General features: G+C 42.8%; 1 protein-coding gene across 8 annotated transcripts in view; it reads left to right on the forward strand.

Moving 5' to 3' along the window:
- The window catches only part of Cdk8 (cyclin dependent kinase 8), a 71,284-nt gene continuing 50,883 nt past the window's right edge, over positions 1-20,401 (forward strand). For 4 of the 8 annotated variants that reach the window (XM_040751362.1, XM_040751363.1, XM_040751364.1 and 1 more), the window contains exon 1: positions 3-605. In XM_040751362.1, the coding sequence (XP_040607296.1) occupies positions 478-605 (128 nt within the window). In that variant the 5' untranslated portion in view covers positions 3-477. Of the gene's footprint in view, positions 606-18,554; positions 19,262-20,401 lie in introns of all 8 variants that reach the window. The other 4 variants (XM_040751368.1, XM_040751366.1, XM_040751365.1 and 1 more) reach the window with 4 other exon arrangements.

The following is a 20,401-nucleotide window of genomic DNA, read 5'->3' on the forward strand; positions in this document are numbered from 1 at the left end:
GTTCCGCGCCCGCCCGCCGGCCCTCCCTCCTCCTCTCTCGGAGAAGCTACCGGCTGTTGTGTGGCGTCGCTGGTCGGTCGAGGCTGATGGCACCCTGAGTGTGCGTGAGCGCGTGTGGGAGAAGGTGAGGCGCGGACGCGCGTGGGCGAGGAGCAGAGCCAGCCGTGGCCGCTCCGCGCTCGCAGCAGCACGCGCGGCCAACCGCGCGCGAGCCGGCGCCCCGGGAGCGCGGGGACAAGGGCGGACGCTGCTCCCCGCCCCCAGCGCGTCCCTCGGCTGTCGCGCGCCCGCTGGGACCGCCCGGCGCTCCCCTGGATGTCCCCGGAGCCCGCGCGGGGCCTCCTGCCGTCGCCGCGTGAGGCGGGCTGGTGCTGCGGCCGGCGGGTGTAGCTCGGGGGCTGCGGCTGCCGCGCGGCCCGGTCTCCACCGCGGCCCTCGGCCCCCCACCCCAGCACCCCGGCCTCGGAGGCAGTGACAATGGACTATGACTTTAAAGTGAAGCTGAGCAGCGAACGGGAGCGGGTCGAGGACCTGTTTGAATACGAGGGCTGCAAAGTTGGTCGAGGCACTTACGGGCACGTCTACAAGGCGAAGAGGAAAGATGGGTGAGTGTGGTTGTTGCTGCGGGTGTCCCCGAGGCTGAGAGGCAGGTGGCGGGCCAGGGTGCCACTACTTCTGCCTCCGTCCCGGCCAGCCTGCCTTGGGGAGGAAGTGGTGTCCCAGGAATCCAAATCCACAAGAAACCTTGTGTGCGCGAGGGAGAAGGACCATCTGTCTCATGGGCAGTGTACCTTTTTTGTGTTTTCGGTACAGTATTTTTTTAATGGTCATAAAATACCACTTTAAATGTATGTTTTTCTTTGGTCTATTTATCACGGTAACCTTTTGGGGGACTAACTCACCCGCCTCTGGAGTGATATATATCTGGAAGAGAAGCTGAGATCTTTTTCCCTTATCAATTGTGAACAGTTGACCACATTTGGATTTGATGGGGGAAGGAAGGCAGCGAGTGAGTGTCGGGCTGGAGAGTTCCATAGCAGTTGTTATTCAGGTGTCATTAGCTGTGAGGTTTTATATAGAACAATGGGGATTTGGTGCAGAGTGGATGGTGGAGGGGGGCAGGTGACAGATAATCGGGGCTGTGTTGTGCAAACTCTTTAACCAGAACTTATCAGCTGTCAGTGAACTTTAAATAATCTTTTTGCTTCAAAAATTCTCCCCTAGAAACAAAATTAAACCTATGACTGGTAATGCCCTCAATTTTGCTTCTACAGTAAATAGAAGCTCTCAGTTTTTCCTTTGTCAGTAGATGACTGCATTGTAATATTAACAAAAGGGAAAGTAATAGTTAGTCGGGGAGAAAATATTTATTAATTTCCCGTTTTCCTCTTGTACAAATAGGTATTATTTCTGTTGCCTTTGACACTAGGAAATTACTGGAAAGATTGTCATAGCTTATTACATAATTGTGGGGGTTTATTGGAAACAGCTTTCCTTGAGCATCCCTTGTTTGACTAGTTGCTATTTAGCGATTTAGAAGACTTTTTTTCCCATATTCAGAACTGCGTTAGTACTACAAAGTGAAACCGTTAGAGTTGCAGGGAGTTCTTTCCAAGGGAGCTTGTTTATAAATACTTTAGTCGTCTGGATAATGGAAAAGGAAGTGTCAGTTTATTAAACACTTCTCCTTATTAAACCTTCCTGTAATGTATTTCAGTGCTTTTGTGCAACAATAAAACCATGCAGATACAGGGCAGAAGGTAGGGGTGGAAAACCTGATGTTCCGGGCGCTGTGTGTGGCTTTAAATGGACTTTTTAGCAGAATGGGTATCAATATGTGACATCCAGAACCTTTGCTGCTGATTCTTGTCTATCTAGATTTGTTTTTGTCAACATTTTATTAGAGTTATAGTTAAAGAAATCATCTGAATTTGCTGCAAAGTTTTCTCAAGAGGGTTAAAGCATCTTCCATCCCTCAGTATCTTATAGTTTGAAACATGGTCAAAACATCTCCACTCCCAAGACATTTGATATGGGAGTACATTAACTGCTAGTGATTCTTGTATCCCTGTGAAAGGAGCCAATTCTGGTTTTATAAATTGCCAAGTTAGGCTAATAAAATATCCAGATGTGTTTGACTGTGGGTTTTTTAAGTATATGATGGTAAGTTTTCTTCTAGATGTTAAGATTAATTTAAAAAGAAATTATATATCTTTAAAATAGCTAGTGTTAATATGCATTTCTTTTGTTTGTTTGTTTTTGTTTTTTCGAGACAGAGTTTCTCTGTATTGTTTTGGAGGCTGTGCTGGAACTTGATCTGTAGACCAGGCTGGCCTCGAACTCACAGAGACCCACCTGCCTCTGCCTCCCAAGTGCTGGGATAAAAGGCGTGCAACACCACCGCCAGACGGAAATACTTTTTTTAATCGTGGCAGTATACAAAGATAAAGGGCCCTTTATAGTCATGCTAATTTCAGATTTTAATAGAGTTAAAGTAAGTGGGCACAGTACAACTTTGGAATTAATTCATTATTAAATGTGCCATAAATGAGATAGTGTCTTACCACCAAAATAGTACTCCTTGGGGGACAGGTGTGGGAGGGGTTGGGAAGGAAGGGACAAGTGTGAGTGTCATTTTCTAAGTCAGTACTATTTCCTTTTATAGAATTGAGACAGCCAAATATAAGTTTCAAAGAATGGAAAAATCTTAAGGCATAAAATTTGTTTTTAAGATTTTACATTCTCGGGGCTGGAGAGATGGCTCAGAGGTTGAGAGCACTGACTGCTCTTCCAGGGGTCCTGAGTTCAATTCCCAGCAACCACATGGTGGCTCACAACCATCTACAATTCATTCCGGTGTCCTCTTCTGGCATATAGGCAGAACACTGTATATGTAATAAATAAACAACAAATCTTAAAAAAAAAAAAAGAATTCTTAAAAAAAAAAAGGAAAAATCTTAAGGCATAAAATTTGTTTTAAGATTTTACATTCTCGGGGCTGGAGAGATGGCTCAGAGGTTGAGAGCACTGACTGTTCTTCCAGAGGTCCTGAGTTCAATTCCCAGCAACCACATGGTGGCTCACAACCATCTACAATTCAATTTGGTGCCCTCTTCTGGCATGTAGACAGAACACTGTATATATAATAAATAATAAATCTTAAAAAAAAGATTTTACATTCTCAATATAGTCACTGTACATTTATAGAATTAAAATTTTAATTTGTATGCTGGTCGTTGGTGGCGCACGCCTTTAATCCCAGCACTCGGGAGGCAGAGGCAGGAGGATCTCTGTAAGTTCGAGACCAGCCTGGACTACCAAGGGAGTTCCAGGACAGCCTCCAAAGCCACAGAGAAACCCTGTCTTGAAAAAAACCAAAAAAAAATTTTTTTTAATTTGTCCAGAACTCATGCTGCATGCCTGTAATCCCAGCTTTTTGGAGGCTAAGGCAGGAAAATTGAGAGTTTTAGGCTAGCCTGGGCTACAGAGAAACACCCTGAGGTAGGTAGTGTGTGGGTGTGTTTATGTGTATAAGTTAGAAAAATCAACTTGGAGCAAGAGTTTTCTGGGGGGAAACACAGAAGTAGTCTCCCCTCCTTCCCTCCCTCCCTTTCTCTCTCTCTCATTTTTAGTTTTTGTTTGTTAAGACAAGAGTCTTACTATATATTTAGTTGGCACTTGAGACACCATGGTACTTGGTCTCACAAAAGTATTCTTAATTTGTTATAGTTATGGCTAATAGGCCAGTAGGAAAGGGAGAGAGAAACAGGCCATGTTTGTGGAAAACTCAGAAATTAGTTGATAGAGGTAATGATAGCAAAAATTGTTGGATAATTAAGCCCTAGGTCCTGGCTGAAGCTCTCTACACTTATCCATTTAATTTCATAAGAACAATCAATCCTATTGTGCTCAGTTCATATATGAGGAAACTAAGCCATTGAAAGGTAAACAGATTTGTCCTGTGAGTAGTGGTGTCAGTTAGGACCTGAGAATATCCTTGCAGTGTATATACTCTGGAGCTCATCCCATGTCTGCCTTTGCCCCCTGCCACCCACCTACCCAAAAGGATCTCTCTTTGTAACAGCTCTAGATCTTGGTTTGTAGATCAAGCTGGCTTGGAACTTACAGAGTTCCTGTCTGCCTGTGCCTCCTGAGTCCTGGAACTAAAAGCATGGGCTACAATGGAGCCCATGCTCTTAACCACTTTACTTCATATAATTAACATGAAGACTCCAGACAGCATCCCTATCTGTCACTGATACCTTAGATACAATTGAATTTGCTGGATCATATGGCCTAAGGACTCAACTCTGTGTGAAGCTCAGACTGGTCTTGAACTTATGCAGGCCTCCTACTTCAGCCTCTTGTGCTTTTTAATTTTATTTTGTGTATATGAATGAGCACCACATATATGATTGGTTGAAGTTATGAATGGTTGATGGTTGTAAGTCATAATGTGGGTGCTGGGAATCAAACCCAGGTCCTTTGTAAGAGCAACAAGTAACCTTAACCACTGAGTTTCTCTCCATCCTAACAGAGAGAGACAGAGCGGGGGGGGGGGGGCGGCATGCATGTTCATCTGCCTCCTGAGTGCTGGAATTAAAGGCATTCATCATCATCTCCCAGCTTGTTTGCTTCTTACTTGTAGGTTTGGCAAGTTAAGAAGTCATTTGGGGGCTGGTTGATAGTGGTGCACATCTTTAATTCCAGCACTGGAGAGACAGAGGCAGAGGATTTCTGTGAGTTCGAGACCAGCCTTCTCTGCAGAGTGAGTTCCAGGACAGACTCCAAAGCTACACAGAGAAACCCTGTCTCCCCTGTCTCGAAAAACAAAACAAAACAACAACAAAAAAAAAGTCATTTGAAACTTTTCATGTGACCTCTTACTTGGAGACTTCTAAGATTTGAAAAACTCATTCACTGAACTATCGAGCCACTCTGAAACATTGAGAAGGCAAGGGTGAATGAAACATTGCATTATTTGAGGAAGTATCTCCTGGAAAAACAAACTTGTCAAAAAATTATAACTACTTTAATAAATAGTATAGGGAAGGAAGCTCTGAATTACTTTGGGATTTTATGGGGGAAACTCTTACTGGTTTTTCGAGACAGGGTTTCTCTGTGGTTTTGGAGCCTGTCCTGGAACTAGCTCTTGTAGACCAGGCTGGTCTCAAACTCACAAAGATCCTTCTGCCTCTGCCTCCCGAGTCCTGGGATTAAAGGCATGTGCCACCACCACTCGGTGGGAAAATTCTTCTAGATGGCAGTATTTAGTTGACTCTTGGAAGGTGGGAAGAGTTTGTCAGGTCAGTCTGAGAGGAATAGGAAAAGTGTGTTTTATATTGTTTCCTGCAAAGCCCTGAGGGTCTTTTCTTTGCTATGCCTTTCTGACTTAGTTTCTTTTGTGCCTTGCTGTGTGTGTTGTACTGGCAGTGGTAAGGTCTCTGTGATATTGTCAGTGGAGCTGTATTTATCTAAATGTACCAAACAGCTTATTTGTGTGTTTGTAGCAGCTTTCCGTCAGAGCACTGTTGACCATGCAGTCCCGGTGGCCTCTCAGATACAGGAGGTCTGGTGTAGGAATTTCTCTGCATATGGAGCTGCCACACACAGCTGACTGCTCCACTTTGCCTTGGCCTTAGAGAGCTGGAGCTAGGGTTCTGATGAACAGGGATGACTAGATTGAGGTGGATGAGATTCATTCTCCGGTCAGAGGTTTGGGAAACAGTGGAATTTCTCTGGTTGGCACTCTGATGTGTGGAAAGAGAAGAGGTAGGGGCTGGATTTCTCCTATACCGGATTTCAACTAGGAAATTAGAAATAATTTAAAAATGATAAATTATTATAGTTGTGATAAATTATTTTTAGTTGTGAATTCTGATTTACAAACATTTGAAATGAGGTATATTTGTTAGTGGGAATGATATATGCCAAATTGGTGACATTTTATTCCCTGTGGTTGGTAATACCTTTTCTTTGCAGTGCCTTTTTATTATTGAATCCATTTCTATTTGCTTTACTTTTTTCTGTCTTTAGCTCCTGCTAGAAATTAAATATACTTACTATTGTTCTTTCCTTCATACTAGCTGAGATAGATGTTGGCCATCTCCTCATTACTTAGAAGTTACTATAATACTCTGTCACCGTAAGAAGTGTCTGCTGTGTCTAATTGATGACATTCACTTATTGTTGTGATTTATTTTTATTGTTTTTTAAGTTACATGTATATGTGTAGGTGAGAATGTAAAAATGAGTGCTGGGAACGAAGCTGAGCCTTTTGCATGAGCACTACTTGCTCTTTTTTTTTTAAGATTTATTTATTTCTGTGTATACAGCTTTCTGCCTGCATGTATTCATGCAAGCCAGAAGAGGGCACCGGATCTCATTACAGATGGTTGTGAGCCACCATGTGGTTGCTGGGAATTGAACTCAGAACCTCTGGAAGAGCAACTAATGCTCTTAACCTCTGAGCCATCTCTCTAGCCCTCTTACCTGCTATTTTGACCTTAATGCTTGAAGACTTTTTGGTGTGAATGATTTTTTGGTATGCTTCAAAGCAGTTATCAGAAGTTTCAAACTGGGCCAGAGATGGTTGCGCAGGTAAGAGTGCTTGCTATGCAATCCTGACCTAAGTTCCATCTCCAGAATCGGTAGACCACTGGGGAAGGAAATAACTGACTCGTTCAAGTTGTCCTTTCACCTCCACATGAGGCATGAATGCATGCACACATGCACTCATGTGCATACACAAATTAAAAAAAAAATTAAGGTCTCCAAATGAACTCCTGCTGTCATAAGCTGCCTTGATGTAATCTATACAATTCAACCTTCTCACTGTGTTCTCAGGCTGTGTAGCTGACAACACTGTCCCATTGCAGAACACTTCATCCAGTAAAGGAGCCAAGTGCCCATTACCAGTTATCCCACATCTTTTCTTGTAGTTCCTATTGCCTTTCATGGGGTTAAGTTATACTGCATTGTGTGAATATACCACATCCATTAGTTGACATTTGAATTGTTTCCATTTGGGGGCTGTTACAGATAGTGTTATTATAAACATTCATGTTTCAGTTACTGTGGATGTGTTTTCAGTTCTCTTAGGTATAAACCTGGGATTGGAATTTCTGAGTCATCCAAAGCAGCTGAACACTGCTTTTAAGTATCTTGTAGTAACTTGTTTAGGACCATTGTCTATGTTTTTGTGTGTAAGACTGTATTAAATTGGCTTAGTCTAGGGCAGTGTTCATACCACTGTCTGTCACAGTGATTCTGAAATATTAAATCCATGCAAGTGCTTCTGTCAGTTCAGACCACTCTGATCTCTGAACCTGGAACTTCCCCCCCTCTTGGCTGAAATGGCTCTAAAGTGTAGCCTCAGAAATTCTATTTTGTCTTAATATGAAAATCCAACATCTCTTCACTCATTACCCCACAAAATATAGTTTGTCCTGCATTGGTTTATTATGTGACTACCTCAGTGTACCTGTAGTTAATGTTTGTATGTCCTTTGGGTTTTTCTGGTGTATTTATGGGTGAGAGGGTATAGATTTCTTCTAGGGCAGCAGTTGCTCTTAGCTGCTGGCACATTGCCAAATGCTGACAGGTGCATGTGTGTACACCCGGAATTCATACTTGCAAACCACTGGATGTAATTGCAATTAAGAACTTGAGGCATATTATATAGGAGAGTAGAAATGCAGTGCCTTCTAAAAATAGCACAAGAAGCAAAGGTTGCTGGGCTGGCTGGATCAATACCCTGAATAGAGCTGGAAGAAACAAAGGCAAAGGCAGACTGTGGAATCCAAGTGGGTTGTTCAGGTTCTTTGAAATGGAGCCACTGAGAACTTTAATGATTTGAAACACAGTTTACAAATGAGTCTGCTTAAATGAAGCTAAGGGATCTATAACTGATCTTTGAACCCACATTGGCATGGAATTTGTGGCTTACTTTCCCTATGTGAATGATTGTTTAGGTTAACTACTACTCAGTTACACATTTCTCTAAAATCTGCAACATTATTATAGCCCTGGAATCAACAACTACTCCTATAAGAGGAACTCTGTGAGGCCTCTACCCTGTGTTGCATATACCTGAATTGATAGTCTTTCTAGAGCACTAAAGGAGTTTAATAGAAAGAAAACTTGTCAGTACTGTGGTTTCTATTAAACAAGTCGTGTTTGAGGAAGGTAGGGAGTAGGTAGTGAAGCATTTTTATGATTTGAAGGCTTCTGTTCTCAAAAAAGTCAGTGAATCTTGGAGGTTTCAGGTCACAGGATGGATACACTTGCTAATAGTTGTTTTCACCAGTGGCTTCACTTAGTGCTTTAACAGATGACTCTGTTTCCAAAAATGAAATTTCTACCTGATCTCAAGGAAGATGTCAAGCACAGAGCCAGATATACTTTGCTCACTGACAGTTATTTTTAAGTGTAAAATTACATCAGTTAATTATTTGACATTTCATTTTAGTTTCTCTTTGTCTATATATAGTTCTTTCTGTAAATTTGGTTCCTATAATGTATTTGGTAGCTGTTTAAAGGAAATCGATTATTGGCTGTGTTCTTTTCATGTGTCAGATACAGGTGATTTAACTCTTTAGGAAACAAACTTACAAACTTTTGAGGAGTACAGTCAATTACATTAGGGTAAAGCTGCAAAAAGGTAAACTTACAGGTTGCCATGGATATATCCAATCTACTCTTAGGGGTTCAGGGTGACATTTCATGTGGGACTCGGAAAGGAAATTAGAAATTATGCTAATGGTTGGGCGGTGGCTAGTGGGGAGTAGTCTTTAGTGGTATCAATATTTGGGAGTAGGGATTGGAAAGTTAGTGTAGCTAGACAGATGGCACCAGTTGTGGCCCCTGAATTAGTTCTTTCCCTCATTCCCTCTTTTCTTCTGGTTTCTTTCTTTCTAGCTGGCTCTTTCCTCTCTTCTTTTCTCTTTGCTTCTTTGGGGCATGGAGGGTTAGACAGTGTTTTCGGTGTAACAACAGCCTTGGCTGTCCTGGAACTCACTCTGTACACCAGGCTGGTCTACAACAATCTGCCTGCCTCTGCCTCCTGAGTGCTGGGATTAAAGGCGTCCAACACTGCCAACAACCTGCCCTGCTTTCCAACAAGGTCTTGCCACATAGCCCAGGCTGGCCTTAGTCACTCAGTCTTCCAGAGTCTTCCGTTCATCCAGCCTCAGTAGGAGTTTCTTCAGAGGAATTTCCTCAGAGGAATTTCTTCACATAGGAGAAGTTGCAGTGTGGTTGAAAGGGAGCACAGTAATATATACTAGTCAAGTTGTTACATGATTTTTTTTTTTTTAGGTAATTTGAGTTAGGGACAACACTAAAGTAGCATGTGCAGAAGTGTGAAGGAAAGGCTTGGTAAGGTGAAGCAATGGATAGAATCGCAAGGCCAATCCTACAGAGGAGTGAGGAGTGGGAAGATAGGCATTTAAAAAAAGGTGGAGAGATGGTTGTTCTTCCAGATAACCCTGTTTCAATTCCTAGCACCCACATGGCAACTTATAACTGTCTGTCACTCAAGTTCTTGTGAATCCAGCACCCCCTCACAGGCATGTGAAGGCCAAACACCAATGCATATAAAATAAAAATAAATGAATTGGGTTGTTGTTGTAGACATAAGTGTGTTTTTGAAAATCATGTTCTGCCAGAATCTGTGTAACTCAGAGACCTAGACAGAACCAAACACAACCACCAAAAATAAAATGTCAGTGAAATGATTTCTAATGAACCTGCGCTGTATTCCTAAAGCAGAGCCTATCATAATTGTCATCAGAGAGGCTTCATCCAGCAACTGATGGATGGTAGCAGATGCAGAGACCCATAGACATTAGGCAGAGCTCAAGGAATTCTGCAGAAGAGGGGAGGAAGGATTGTGGAGCCAGAGAGGGTCAAGAACACCACAAGAACACAGCCCACAACTAAGTAACCTGGGCTTATAGCGGCTCACAGAGACTGAACAATCAGGACCCTGTATGGGCCTGATCTAGGTCCTCTTTTTTTTTTTTTTTTTTTTTTTTTTTTAAGTTTTTCGAGACAGGGTTTCTCTGTGGATTTGGAGGCTCTTGCGGAACGAACTCTTGTAGACCAGCCTGGTCTTGAACTCCTGAGTACTGGGATAAAAGGCGTGCGCCACCATCACCTGGCTAGGTCCTCTTCATGTATGTTATGGTTGTGTAGCTTGGTGTTCTTGTGGGACTCCTGACAGTGGGAGCCAGGGCTCTCTGAATCCTTTGCCTGCTTTTGGGATCCTTTTCCTCCTTGGTCGTCTCATCCAGACTTAATATGAGGGGATGTGTCTAGACTTATAACTTGATAAGCAATGTTTGGTTGATATCTCTGGGAGGCCTGCTCTTTTCTGAAGGGCAAGGAGGAGTTGGATCTGGGGTAGAGGTGGGGGGAACTATGATCAGGATGTAATATATGAGAGAAGAATAATTTAAAAGGAAAATTGTGTTCTGAACTCCGTACTTTATTCTCGGGCAGTGGGAACCATTTGTGGGCTTTTAAGCAGAGACTAATAACCAGTTTAAAAAGATGGTTTGATGATACAATCAAAATGACTATAGGAAACTGGTTAGGAAATTGAATAACCCAGATGTAGGGAGATGGTGGCTTGGGTAGGGAGTAGGGAGAAGAACCAGTAGCACTAATTGATTTATTAGATCTGGTAGAAAGATTGAGGTGAGTCAAGGACATGGCTGTGGGCATGGATAGCCAAAGTAGGAAGAGGATAGAGCTTGTGGGGAAAGGTGATGAATGTTGAATTTTAGGTACCTGTCAAACATCCAAGAAGAAATACCTGTGAAAGGTGCATTCAGTGTCCCAAGAAGAATCTGGGCATAGGCTTTGGGTTAAGGAACACTTGAGGCAGGGCCCTCAAGTGACAGTGGGACAAGTGCTTACCCTGGATAAATGTACACTTCGACACTGAAGTGTATATAATAACCTTCATCTTAGGTTTTGTCCAGGATGTTTTGGTCTTTCATGGTGTTGTCCTCCAGATATGACTTGCCTGAAGTTAGGACAGCTGTGATAACACAGGGCTCTGGAGATTCTCACTGGATGGGGCCAATTAATATTCCCTCCTGGTAGAGAGGACTCTGATGGCTGGAACCTCCCTGGGGGTAGGCTCTTAAGCAGCTACAGGTAAATTGCTTTGTAAATAACCCTAAATAAACCGATTAGTTTACCAAACTAGACTTGGGTAGGATACTTTCTTTAATTTGTTGTTGCTTTCCATGGAGTGAACAGAATTAGATTTCTTAGGGAAAGTCTTTTAGCTCTTGGTGCTTAGAGGAGCTGCATATAAACCAAGGTCAGTTTGGGAGGAGCACTGCTTTTCTGCTTAGAGGGATGAAACATGCAACCAACACTAAGATGTTTGAGGATTGAGCATCTGAGGGGGTATACAGTGATGTCCCTTCTCTGTGTGGTATACAGTGGTGTCCCTTCTCTGTGTGGTGTACAGTGGTGTCCCTTCTCTGTGTGGTGTACAGTGGTGTCCCTTCTCTGTGTGGTATACAGTGGTGTCCCTTCTCTGTGTGGTATACAGTGGTGTCCCTTCTTGCTGCAATAATAGCCCCTACTGTGAGTGATTAAGACATGCAGATAAGCCGGGCAGTGGTGGCACACATCTTTAATCCCAGCACTCAGGAGGCAGAGGCAGGAGGAAGTTTGAGGCCAACCCAGTCTACAGAGTGAGTTCCAGGACAGCCTCCAAAGCTACGGAGAAACCCTGTCTTGAAGGAGGAGGAGGGGGGGGAGGAGGAGGAGGAGGGGGGAGGAGGAGGAGGGGGAGGAGGAGGGGGGAGGAGGAGGAGGAGGAGGAGGAGGAGGAGGAGGAGGAGGAGGAGGAGGAGGAGGAGGAGGAAAAAAAGACAAGCTGATGAATGTGGAGAATCAGGGAAATCTAGGTATCTAGGTGAGGTCCTTTGCTTCTGTGTCAAACCTCTTGATGTCAAGCATGTGTTATCTCAGATGGCTGGTGAACCTGAGAACATGAAATTCATGCAAGTGCTATAGCATACATGGGATGGGATTCTAAAGAAGGCATGCAACTAAGTCTCAGCTGTTATTTTATGTGCTTTGGTGTTTTGCCATAGGTGTCAGGTCCCCTGGAACTAGAGTTCCAGACAGTTGTGAGCTGCCGTGGGTGCTGGGAACTGAACCCAGGTCCTCTGGAAGAACAGCTGGTGCTCTTAACTACTGAGCTATCTCTTTATCCCCAATAAGCCATTTCTTAAGCGGCTAAGGAAGAATTTGTGCATTAATTTTGCTGTACAGCTCCTCCTGGGATCCAAAAACTTGGAATATGCAGTGTCCATGTTTTGGGGTAGAGGTAAAGGAGGCACAGCTTCCCACTGTCACACAGCAGAACAAGGAGTTTGCCTAGAGCTTTAGGGCCCTCAGCTTAGACCAAACTAGTACTCATGATTTTGATGCTGAAAATATTTTTAGGAGTAGCCAGCATGAAGCAAAGTTAGAGATTGCTTAAAAATAGGTTAGTATGGGTTTAAGTAAAAGGATTGGAAAAAGAAGGTGTTCAGAAGAAAGTCAGGAATATCCAAATGTGGGTAGGGTCCCTTCAAGGGAGAATTATAGCGTATTGTTTTTACAGTGCTTATATATAGGTTTATGGTGAGGCTTAGAGGGTTCCTGAGGGATACCTGATATAATTGCAGTCAACAAGGTAAAAATGTAGCCTCCAGGGATACTGGGAGGAGGCTTATCTTTACTGTTATAAACAGTGTCTGGGGAAAGGGCTGAGACCCTCCCCAAGGTCACATCACTTAGCCTTGGCTCACTACAGTTTTAACATAAAGTGTCTGTATATGAAAGGAATCTAACTGTGTGGGAATACTCAGCTTCCCAGGTGGCAAGAGCCTTTAATGAGACTCTGGCTTGACAGGATCCTTTCCTCTCATGTCCCTATTAATTCCTGTGTTTCTTTCTTGCCTCAATGGGAATATTTAAACAGCGAAGAGACATGGTAGCAAGCACCTGAGTATGAAAGAGGCTGTATTTTAGTGCCCGGTTCCCTGGACCCAATAAGAACACTGTTCTCCTTAGAGTTCAGGCAGAAGCTAATGAAGCAGGAGCCTTGGTACACATAAGGGGGCATTTGTGGCTTTGGTGAGCCCATGGCGGGTCATGATTTTACAAAGAAGGAAAGGATCTCTGAGAATCTGTGTGGCTTAGCCTGGCAGTGAATTGGGTCAGTAAAATGCTAACCCTGACAAGCAGAGAGGAGATAAAGGTCCTGCTTAGGTCACTCAAAACAGATGTGGAAAGATTTGTGAGTAGCTGGAGCTCCTAGGGGTAAATCAACAGACTCCAGTGTTGTGCTTCTGGGCTGCTGGAAGAGAAAGATACATATGTTCCCTACTCTGTCTGCTGTGCTGGGTCAGGAGCTGCCCACCCACTCTCCTGATGGAGTGGCCAAGGTTTATGCACATGTGCACTGTTCAGTCAGGGGAGTTATTGGTCCCCTACTAATGTGCAGAACATTTAGGCTTGGTTGGATACAGGAGCGGATATGCTTTGGTTTCAGGTGGTCCCGCAGAACATCATGTGTACTGATAAATGGGTATGGAGCTAGAACAGTATGCAGGTAAAAATGGTTGTGCTTGTCATAAGGATGAACAGGGTATACTGTGCTGTGTACATTTCCTGCCTGCAAGAAGTATTCTAGGAGTAGATACTGTTCCTCCATATCAGCAGCCAAGTGTGGTCATGGAGAGGTATTAGGGTGCTGGGTATTATGCCAGTTTGTGGCTTATCAGACACAGGGAGTTGACTCTAGTGGCAGGTACAGCAGAAGAGAGCACGTTCCCATTTCCTCCTTGATTCTGGGTCAGGCCATGTAGCATGAGCCCATCCAGTGTGGAGAGAGGTACAGTGGTCAGAATACCAAGAATAAGTGACTGTTGGTGTGGCATAGTGACCCAATGTGTAGTCCTAAATAGGATAAGATAATGTCACCTCAGCAAGGCCTGGGGGACATTGTGCAGGAGAACGACACACACACACACACACACACACACACACGCACGCACGCACGCACGCACGCGCGCGCGTGCGAACTGAAGGACGAGTTCTAATGTAGAACTATGTCTTCCAGGCATGAGATCTGCCATTGTAGTCTTGAAATCAGAGCCTGTACAAGAAAGACCTTTCCCTTGTGGAAGGGGTTAGACTTTCCCCTCCCTGAGGAGCTATAAATTACTTACAATTGCTGTGGGAGCCTCTACAGGGGTACATGCTTTTAATCCCATCCATTCAGGAGGCAGAGGCCAGGCTAATCTACATGGTGAATTTGGGACAACCATGGCTACATAGAGAGACCTGTTTCAAAAAAGCAAACTAACCAAAACAAAACAGAACAGTTGCTGTGGGGAGGTACTTGTGTTGTGGTATAGTTGCATGTAAGTTGCCCATGCTCCTGTAAGTAATCCCAGTTAAACACATTGGTTTGCCTCACTGGACTTGGGTGGAATTATTCCTTTTATCTGCGTTTCCCTTTCTATATGATCTTTAGTGAATAGAAACTTGCCAGGAAAGTCATACAATACATGGGTAGGTCTGAATTCAGAGTCAAGCAGTGAAAAGAGTGATTACTTCCAGTTATGGTTCTGTTACTAAAGCTAAACCTGTAGATTACTTTTATTTATATATATTTATCATATACTATTTAAAACCAATGCATTCTCCAAACAGAATAGTCTTTTTCCCCTTCTGATTTATAAGAAAAATGATGTCCAGAAATAAAGAAACTAAATCCCTAATTCTGCTGTTGGACAATTAATTTTGGTTGTCTTTCCAAATTAACACCCACTCCTTCCTCCTCTCTTGTGTGTAGATTAGTAAAATCTATATATAACCTTATGTCTTTTCATTAAAATTATTTCCTTAAACTGGTGAGATGGCTCAGGTGGTAGAGAAAATTGACTCCTAATTGTTCTCTGACCTCCATGCACATGCTAGGGCATGTATATGTACTCATAACACACCACACAAATTCACACAATGTAAAAAAATATATATAAAAGGGTAAATCCTTAAAAATTATCCGTTCCCATAAGCATATAGTTCTCAGTCATTTTTATTATTGCAGAGTATTACTTTGTATGCATATAAATATGTACTTAATTAACTATTTCTCTGATGATAAACATTTAAGTGGTCCTCAGAATTTAGCTCTTTTCAATTGGCAGTTGATGTCAATAAATACCCCTCTAGTTCTCCAGTGTAGTGTCATATTGTTGAGGTGGGATTTCATATCTAAGACTATATACTTAGAACAGTATATATTTTCTGTTGAATGCAATTGGATTTTAAAAATTAATGTATTCTTTTAATAAATGTTCAAACAGTACAGAAAGATGCCCAGGGAATTCTGTCCCCCCCCATTTCTATCTTGGGTTTAATTTCATTCTAATCATTGTCTATGTCTCCTGTGTGCTTGTATATAGAAGCATATATATGCAATGGTAGACTTGAATGCTTAATATTTTCTTCTTTTTAAACAGATAATGCATGCATTTGTTAATGGTATTGCATGTCTAGGCTTGTCCTGTGGTAGGTTTAGCCATCTATGTGAGCATGTAGAACACAGGTTTCATCAGCTATTTCACAGATAAAATGTTAATGTGCTATCCTGATCAAAATGCAATTTGGGTTTTCATCCTCTAGCTATTAAACTCGTATCTCCTCACCTGCCTCTCCCTATAGCACACTTGGATGTGGAGGTGGAACTCCACAGGTGTTTGAAGCACTACAGAAAATTGTTGGTGTGAGTGATGTTTTTGGCAGACTGCAAAGAATCCATCTATCAAGGAAAAAACCTCCCTCAGTTGTATCAACAAAGTTACACCTATTTTACCTTTTGTCAACACTTACAGAAAGTCTGGTGACCTTAAACTTCTTGTCCCCTACATATCCTGACCACTGTTAGAATTATAGGATTATAATACCAGGACATATTCTATATCAGTGGTGATGAAACCAGTATTTAGTGCGTGCTGGACAAGCACTCCAACTTGGCACAGTTTCAGTCACATCAGAACCCCAAAAATAAGCCACTCAAAAGTAGGTGCGTAGAAAATACTGTTTGTGTTGTTACCACACTGGTTGTGAAGTCAGACTGTTGAGATGATGGGTCTTGTGGAGATTTTATACTGGTCTTTGCTTCCCCACACCAGTGTGGGTCTGTGTGTTTTAGATTACTATTTGGGGGAAAGAGCCATGTTGGTATCTAAACTTACTATCATTTCATTATTTTCACATCTTAGTTTGTATTTATTTTCATCACATCTGAATCTGACTTCATACTGTTGCTACCTTTAGTTCATTTCTGTCATAAATGATGGATACCTAAGTGATCCACTTCATCCACTATTTAATTCTGACTTTAGTTCCCTGACTCTTGGGTCATCTCTCTATCCTGTTGCTTGGCTTTGTTCTACTCTGATTGTATGGTCCAGTAATGACTTCCCTGCTCATTTTCTCCCTTTTCCTCTACGTTCACCCTGACATTTCTGACTCATATTGCTTGTAGACTTGACCTTGTTCTTACCTCCTTTCCTAGTTGCGTTTTATTGCTGGCCTTTCTTACCTCCACAGATGTCAGTGTCACAGCTTGGCTGCCTGATGAGCAGAAAGTTCACTATTTCTAAGGCACTTCTGATGGTCTTTATAATTAAACTTTGGGTTAGCAAACAAAAATGGGTTTTGTCAGGACATTTTGATACAAATATAATTATCATTTGCTCTTATTTAGCCCTACTGTTGCTCTTTCGTGCCTCCTCTCCTTGTTGGTCACTTCTCCACAAAGAGGCCCACCTACTTCCATGACATAGATTTCGTTTCCTTCTTCCACACCCCCAACCCCCGCCTCTTCTTTTATATCTCTTCTTTCTCACATATCCTCTTTTACTTTCATCTCCCCCATTCCTTGTTTACTTTCCACATAGGAGAAAACATGAAATGTTTGGATAGTTGTCTTTCTGAGTCTGGCTTGTTTGTTCACTTATCATAACAATCTCTAGTTCCATCTGTTTTAGTGCAGATGTACTAATTTCATTTTTCTGCAAATGAATGAATTGTGGATTTTCTTTTTTAAGATTTATTTATTGTGTATACAGTATTCTGCCTGCATGTATCCATGCAGGCCAGGAGAGGGCACCAGATCTCATTATGGATGGTTGTGAGCCACCATGTGGTTGCTGGGAATTGAACTCAGGACCTCTGCAAGAGCCATCAATGCTCCTAACCTCTGAACCATCTCTCCAGCCTCCTGTTGTGGATTTTCTTTACCCATTTTCTTGTTGATGAACACCAAAGCCTCACCCATCTCTTGATGGGGCTTCTAGCTCGGTGCTCTTAAGAGCTTGATGTTTCAGCACTGCCACACCGTAAGCAAGCACAAGTGTTGTCTGTGTCACATTGGTGACTACTCACTGACTCCAGCATGCTTGTCAGTCTCAATAGAATGGACCACAACTGCCTATAGTTCTTTAATGAAAGGTGTACTGCAGTTACGGGTGACAGACACCCTTTGGAATGTAGCATAACATTGGCTACTAGTTCAAAGTATTTAAAACATAGTTTTGCATTTGTCACACTGTACTAAGTAGGTAGCTAAATCTTAGTTTCATGGAGAAAATGTCACCTGTAGAAATGCTGCCAAGAAGCTATATATAGATATATTGCTCATGAAGCTTCTCTAGAGCGTTGTTGAGATTTAATACCCCTAGAGTATGCAGTTTGATGCCTTTTCATGTAGTCGTAAAGCTGCAGCTATCACTGTGGTCTAATTTTCGAGTGTTTGGCCCCATCCTCTCCCCTCTGCTCCAAAAAGGGATCCCTGGACTTGGACTGAGTTACTCCTTTTTCCTCCTAACCTATAGCTAGGTGACCCCCAGTCTACTTGTTTATTCTAAACAACTTCATATAAACAGTATATGGTGTAGTGTTTGGCTAGTGTCTTCTTGTCCCATTTAACTCTTTTGAGGTCCTTCTTGTCGGGTACCGTGTGCTGCATTTTGTTCATTCTTCCATTGTTGATGGGTAGTTGGGTCCTCCTCCTCTGCTTTTGTGGATGCTGCTGCTGTGGACTCTGGTGTACCAGTGCCTGGGTTCCTGACAGTAGTCTAAAATAGGATACTTACCCATTTGGCTTGTGCAGAACTAATTGCAGATTTTGTATTGTTAAATTTGTTGTTTGATTCTGGAACACATTTTTAATGTGATTATCTTGTGTCACTTAATGTACATTTTTAATGGCATTCAGTGTTTATATTTCTTTTAAACTATGGGTCTGTTATTATACAAAAAAAATTCAACTGATTTTCTTTTTCCTTTCTTTTTGGTTTTTCGAGACAGGGTCTCTCTGTGTAGACTTGACTGTCCTGGAACTTGATCTGTAGACCAGGGTGGTCTCAAGCTCACAGAGATCCTCCTGCCTCTGACTCCCAAGTGCTGGAATTAAAGGCGTGCGCCACTATCACCTGGCTCAACCGATTTTCTTATTCTAGTTTAAAATGGATCAAAGCCCAGCAGAGACACCTGGCAACAGGAGCGGCTCATCTGGCCCAGGAGCCGCTAAGGAGGGCACAGTGCAGTGCTGGGTGAAGGAGCTTCACAGAGGAGCTGAGTGCCCCAGACATGAAGAGCACCATGCAGCCCCAGAAGCTGACAGTGACCAGCTGAGAGCGGCCACCAGAGCGGGTCCTCTCACCACTGCAGAAGTAGCCAAAGAGTTCAGCGTGTGCCATTCAGTCGGCATTTGGAGCAGATTGGGAAGGTGGAAAAGTTTAATAAGCGGGTGCCCATGAGCTGGGTGAAGATCAAAGCCACTGTCATTTACCATTGTCCTTTTGAACTGTTGTCCTGTCTTTACACAACAATGAATCTGTTCTCTTGGATGTGTTGTGTGACAAAATGTGGATTATATACAACCACCAGCTCAGTGACTGAACTGAAAAGAAACTGTAAAGCTTGTCCCAGAGGCAAATGTATACCAAAAAGGGGTCATGGTTGTGGTTTGGTGGTCTGTTGCTGATTGGATCCACATCTCTGAATCCCAGCATTATCATTACATCTGGCAAGAATGCTCAGCAGATCAGTGAGCTGCACGGAGAAGGAGTGGCACCATGCAGCCTGCGTCGTCCACAGAAAGGGCTGAGTCTTCTCCGTGACAAGGCCCAGGAGGCTGCACCTTGCTCAGCCAGTGCTTCAGAAGGTAAAGGAATGGAGCTATGAAGGAAAGCCTCTCCACCTTATTCACCTGTCTTCTCTCCAACCAACTACTGCTCAATCATCTCAATAACTGTCCGCAGGATAAGTATTTTTGTAGCCAGGAGGATGCAGAAAATACTCCTACAGCCAGGCGGTGGTGGCACACGCCTTTAATCCCAGCACTCGGGAGGCAGAGGCAGGTGGATCTCTGTGAGTTTGAGACCAAGCCTGGTCTACCGAGTGAGTTCCAGGACAGGCTCCAAAACAATACAGAGAAACCCTGTCTCGAAAAAACCAAAAAAAAAAAAAAAAACAAAAAAAACAAAAAAAACAAAAAAAAAACAACTCCTACAAGTGCTTCAAAATTTGAAGTATGGACCAAAAAATTTTTTATATTTATTTATTTATTTTTGGTTTTTTGAAACAGGGTTTCTCTGTGGCTTTGGAGTCTGTCCTGGAACTAGCTCTTGTAGACCAGGCTGGCCTCCAACTCACAGAGATCCTCCTGCCTCTGCCTCCCAAGTGCTGGGACTAAAGGCATGCGCCACCACCACCACCCAACCAGATTAAAATTTTTTAAATTACATTTTCTCTTGTGTGTTTTGTGAATGGTCCTACCCACTCAGTTTTATAATAAATGTCAGGAACCATCATTATATCTAGAACCAATTTGACCTTAATGAGCTAAAGTACAGAATTAAGCACAAGACGTTCTGCCAGACCTGTAGGTAGGTGTTTTGCCTTTGAACACTGGTGAGCCCAGACCTGTGATGTATCCTATTTTACATTTTTTACTTTACTTGTTTACATGTCTACTTGAGTTTTTGCATGAGGGCAGAGATTGCCATTTGCAGGAATAGTCATGTCGTGGGAGCCAGTCTTACCCTTCGAGCAAGAGGGGACCAGTTTGGACCATGTTGTGGAACCAAACTGAGAAAAAGATAAAACAAGACCATGTTTTGGCTAAGGCACTTAATGGTGCATGTCTCTTGCCTTTTATCCCAGTTTTAAGTCCAAAGCCTGTCTCTTTATCCTAAAGATGGACTCAGGGCTATTTGATCTGTGTACCTGCTCCCTCAGCATGGCTGCATTCGTTCAATCTCTTCTCTTTGTTTCTCTCCATTACTTGCTTTTTTAATTAGTA

This window comes from Mesocricetus auratus, unplaced genomic scaffold (assembly GCF_017639785.1).
Source record: "Mesocricetus auratus isolate SY011 unplaced genomic scaffold, BCM_Maur_2.0 Super-Scaffold_100008, whole genome shotgun sequence".
Taxonomy (NCBI): domain Eukaryota; kingdom Metazoa; phylum Chordata; class Mammalia; order Rodentia; family Cricetidae; genus Mesocricetus; species Mesocricetus auratus.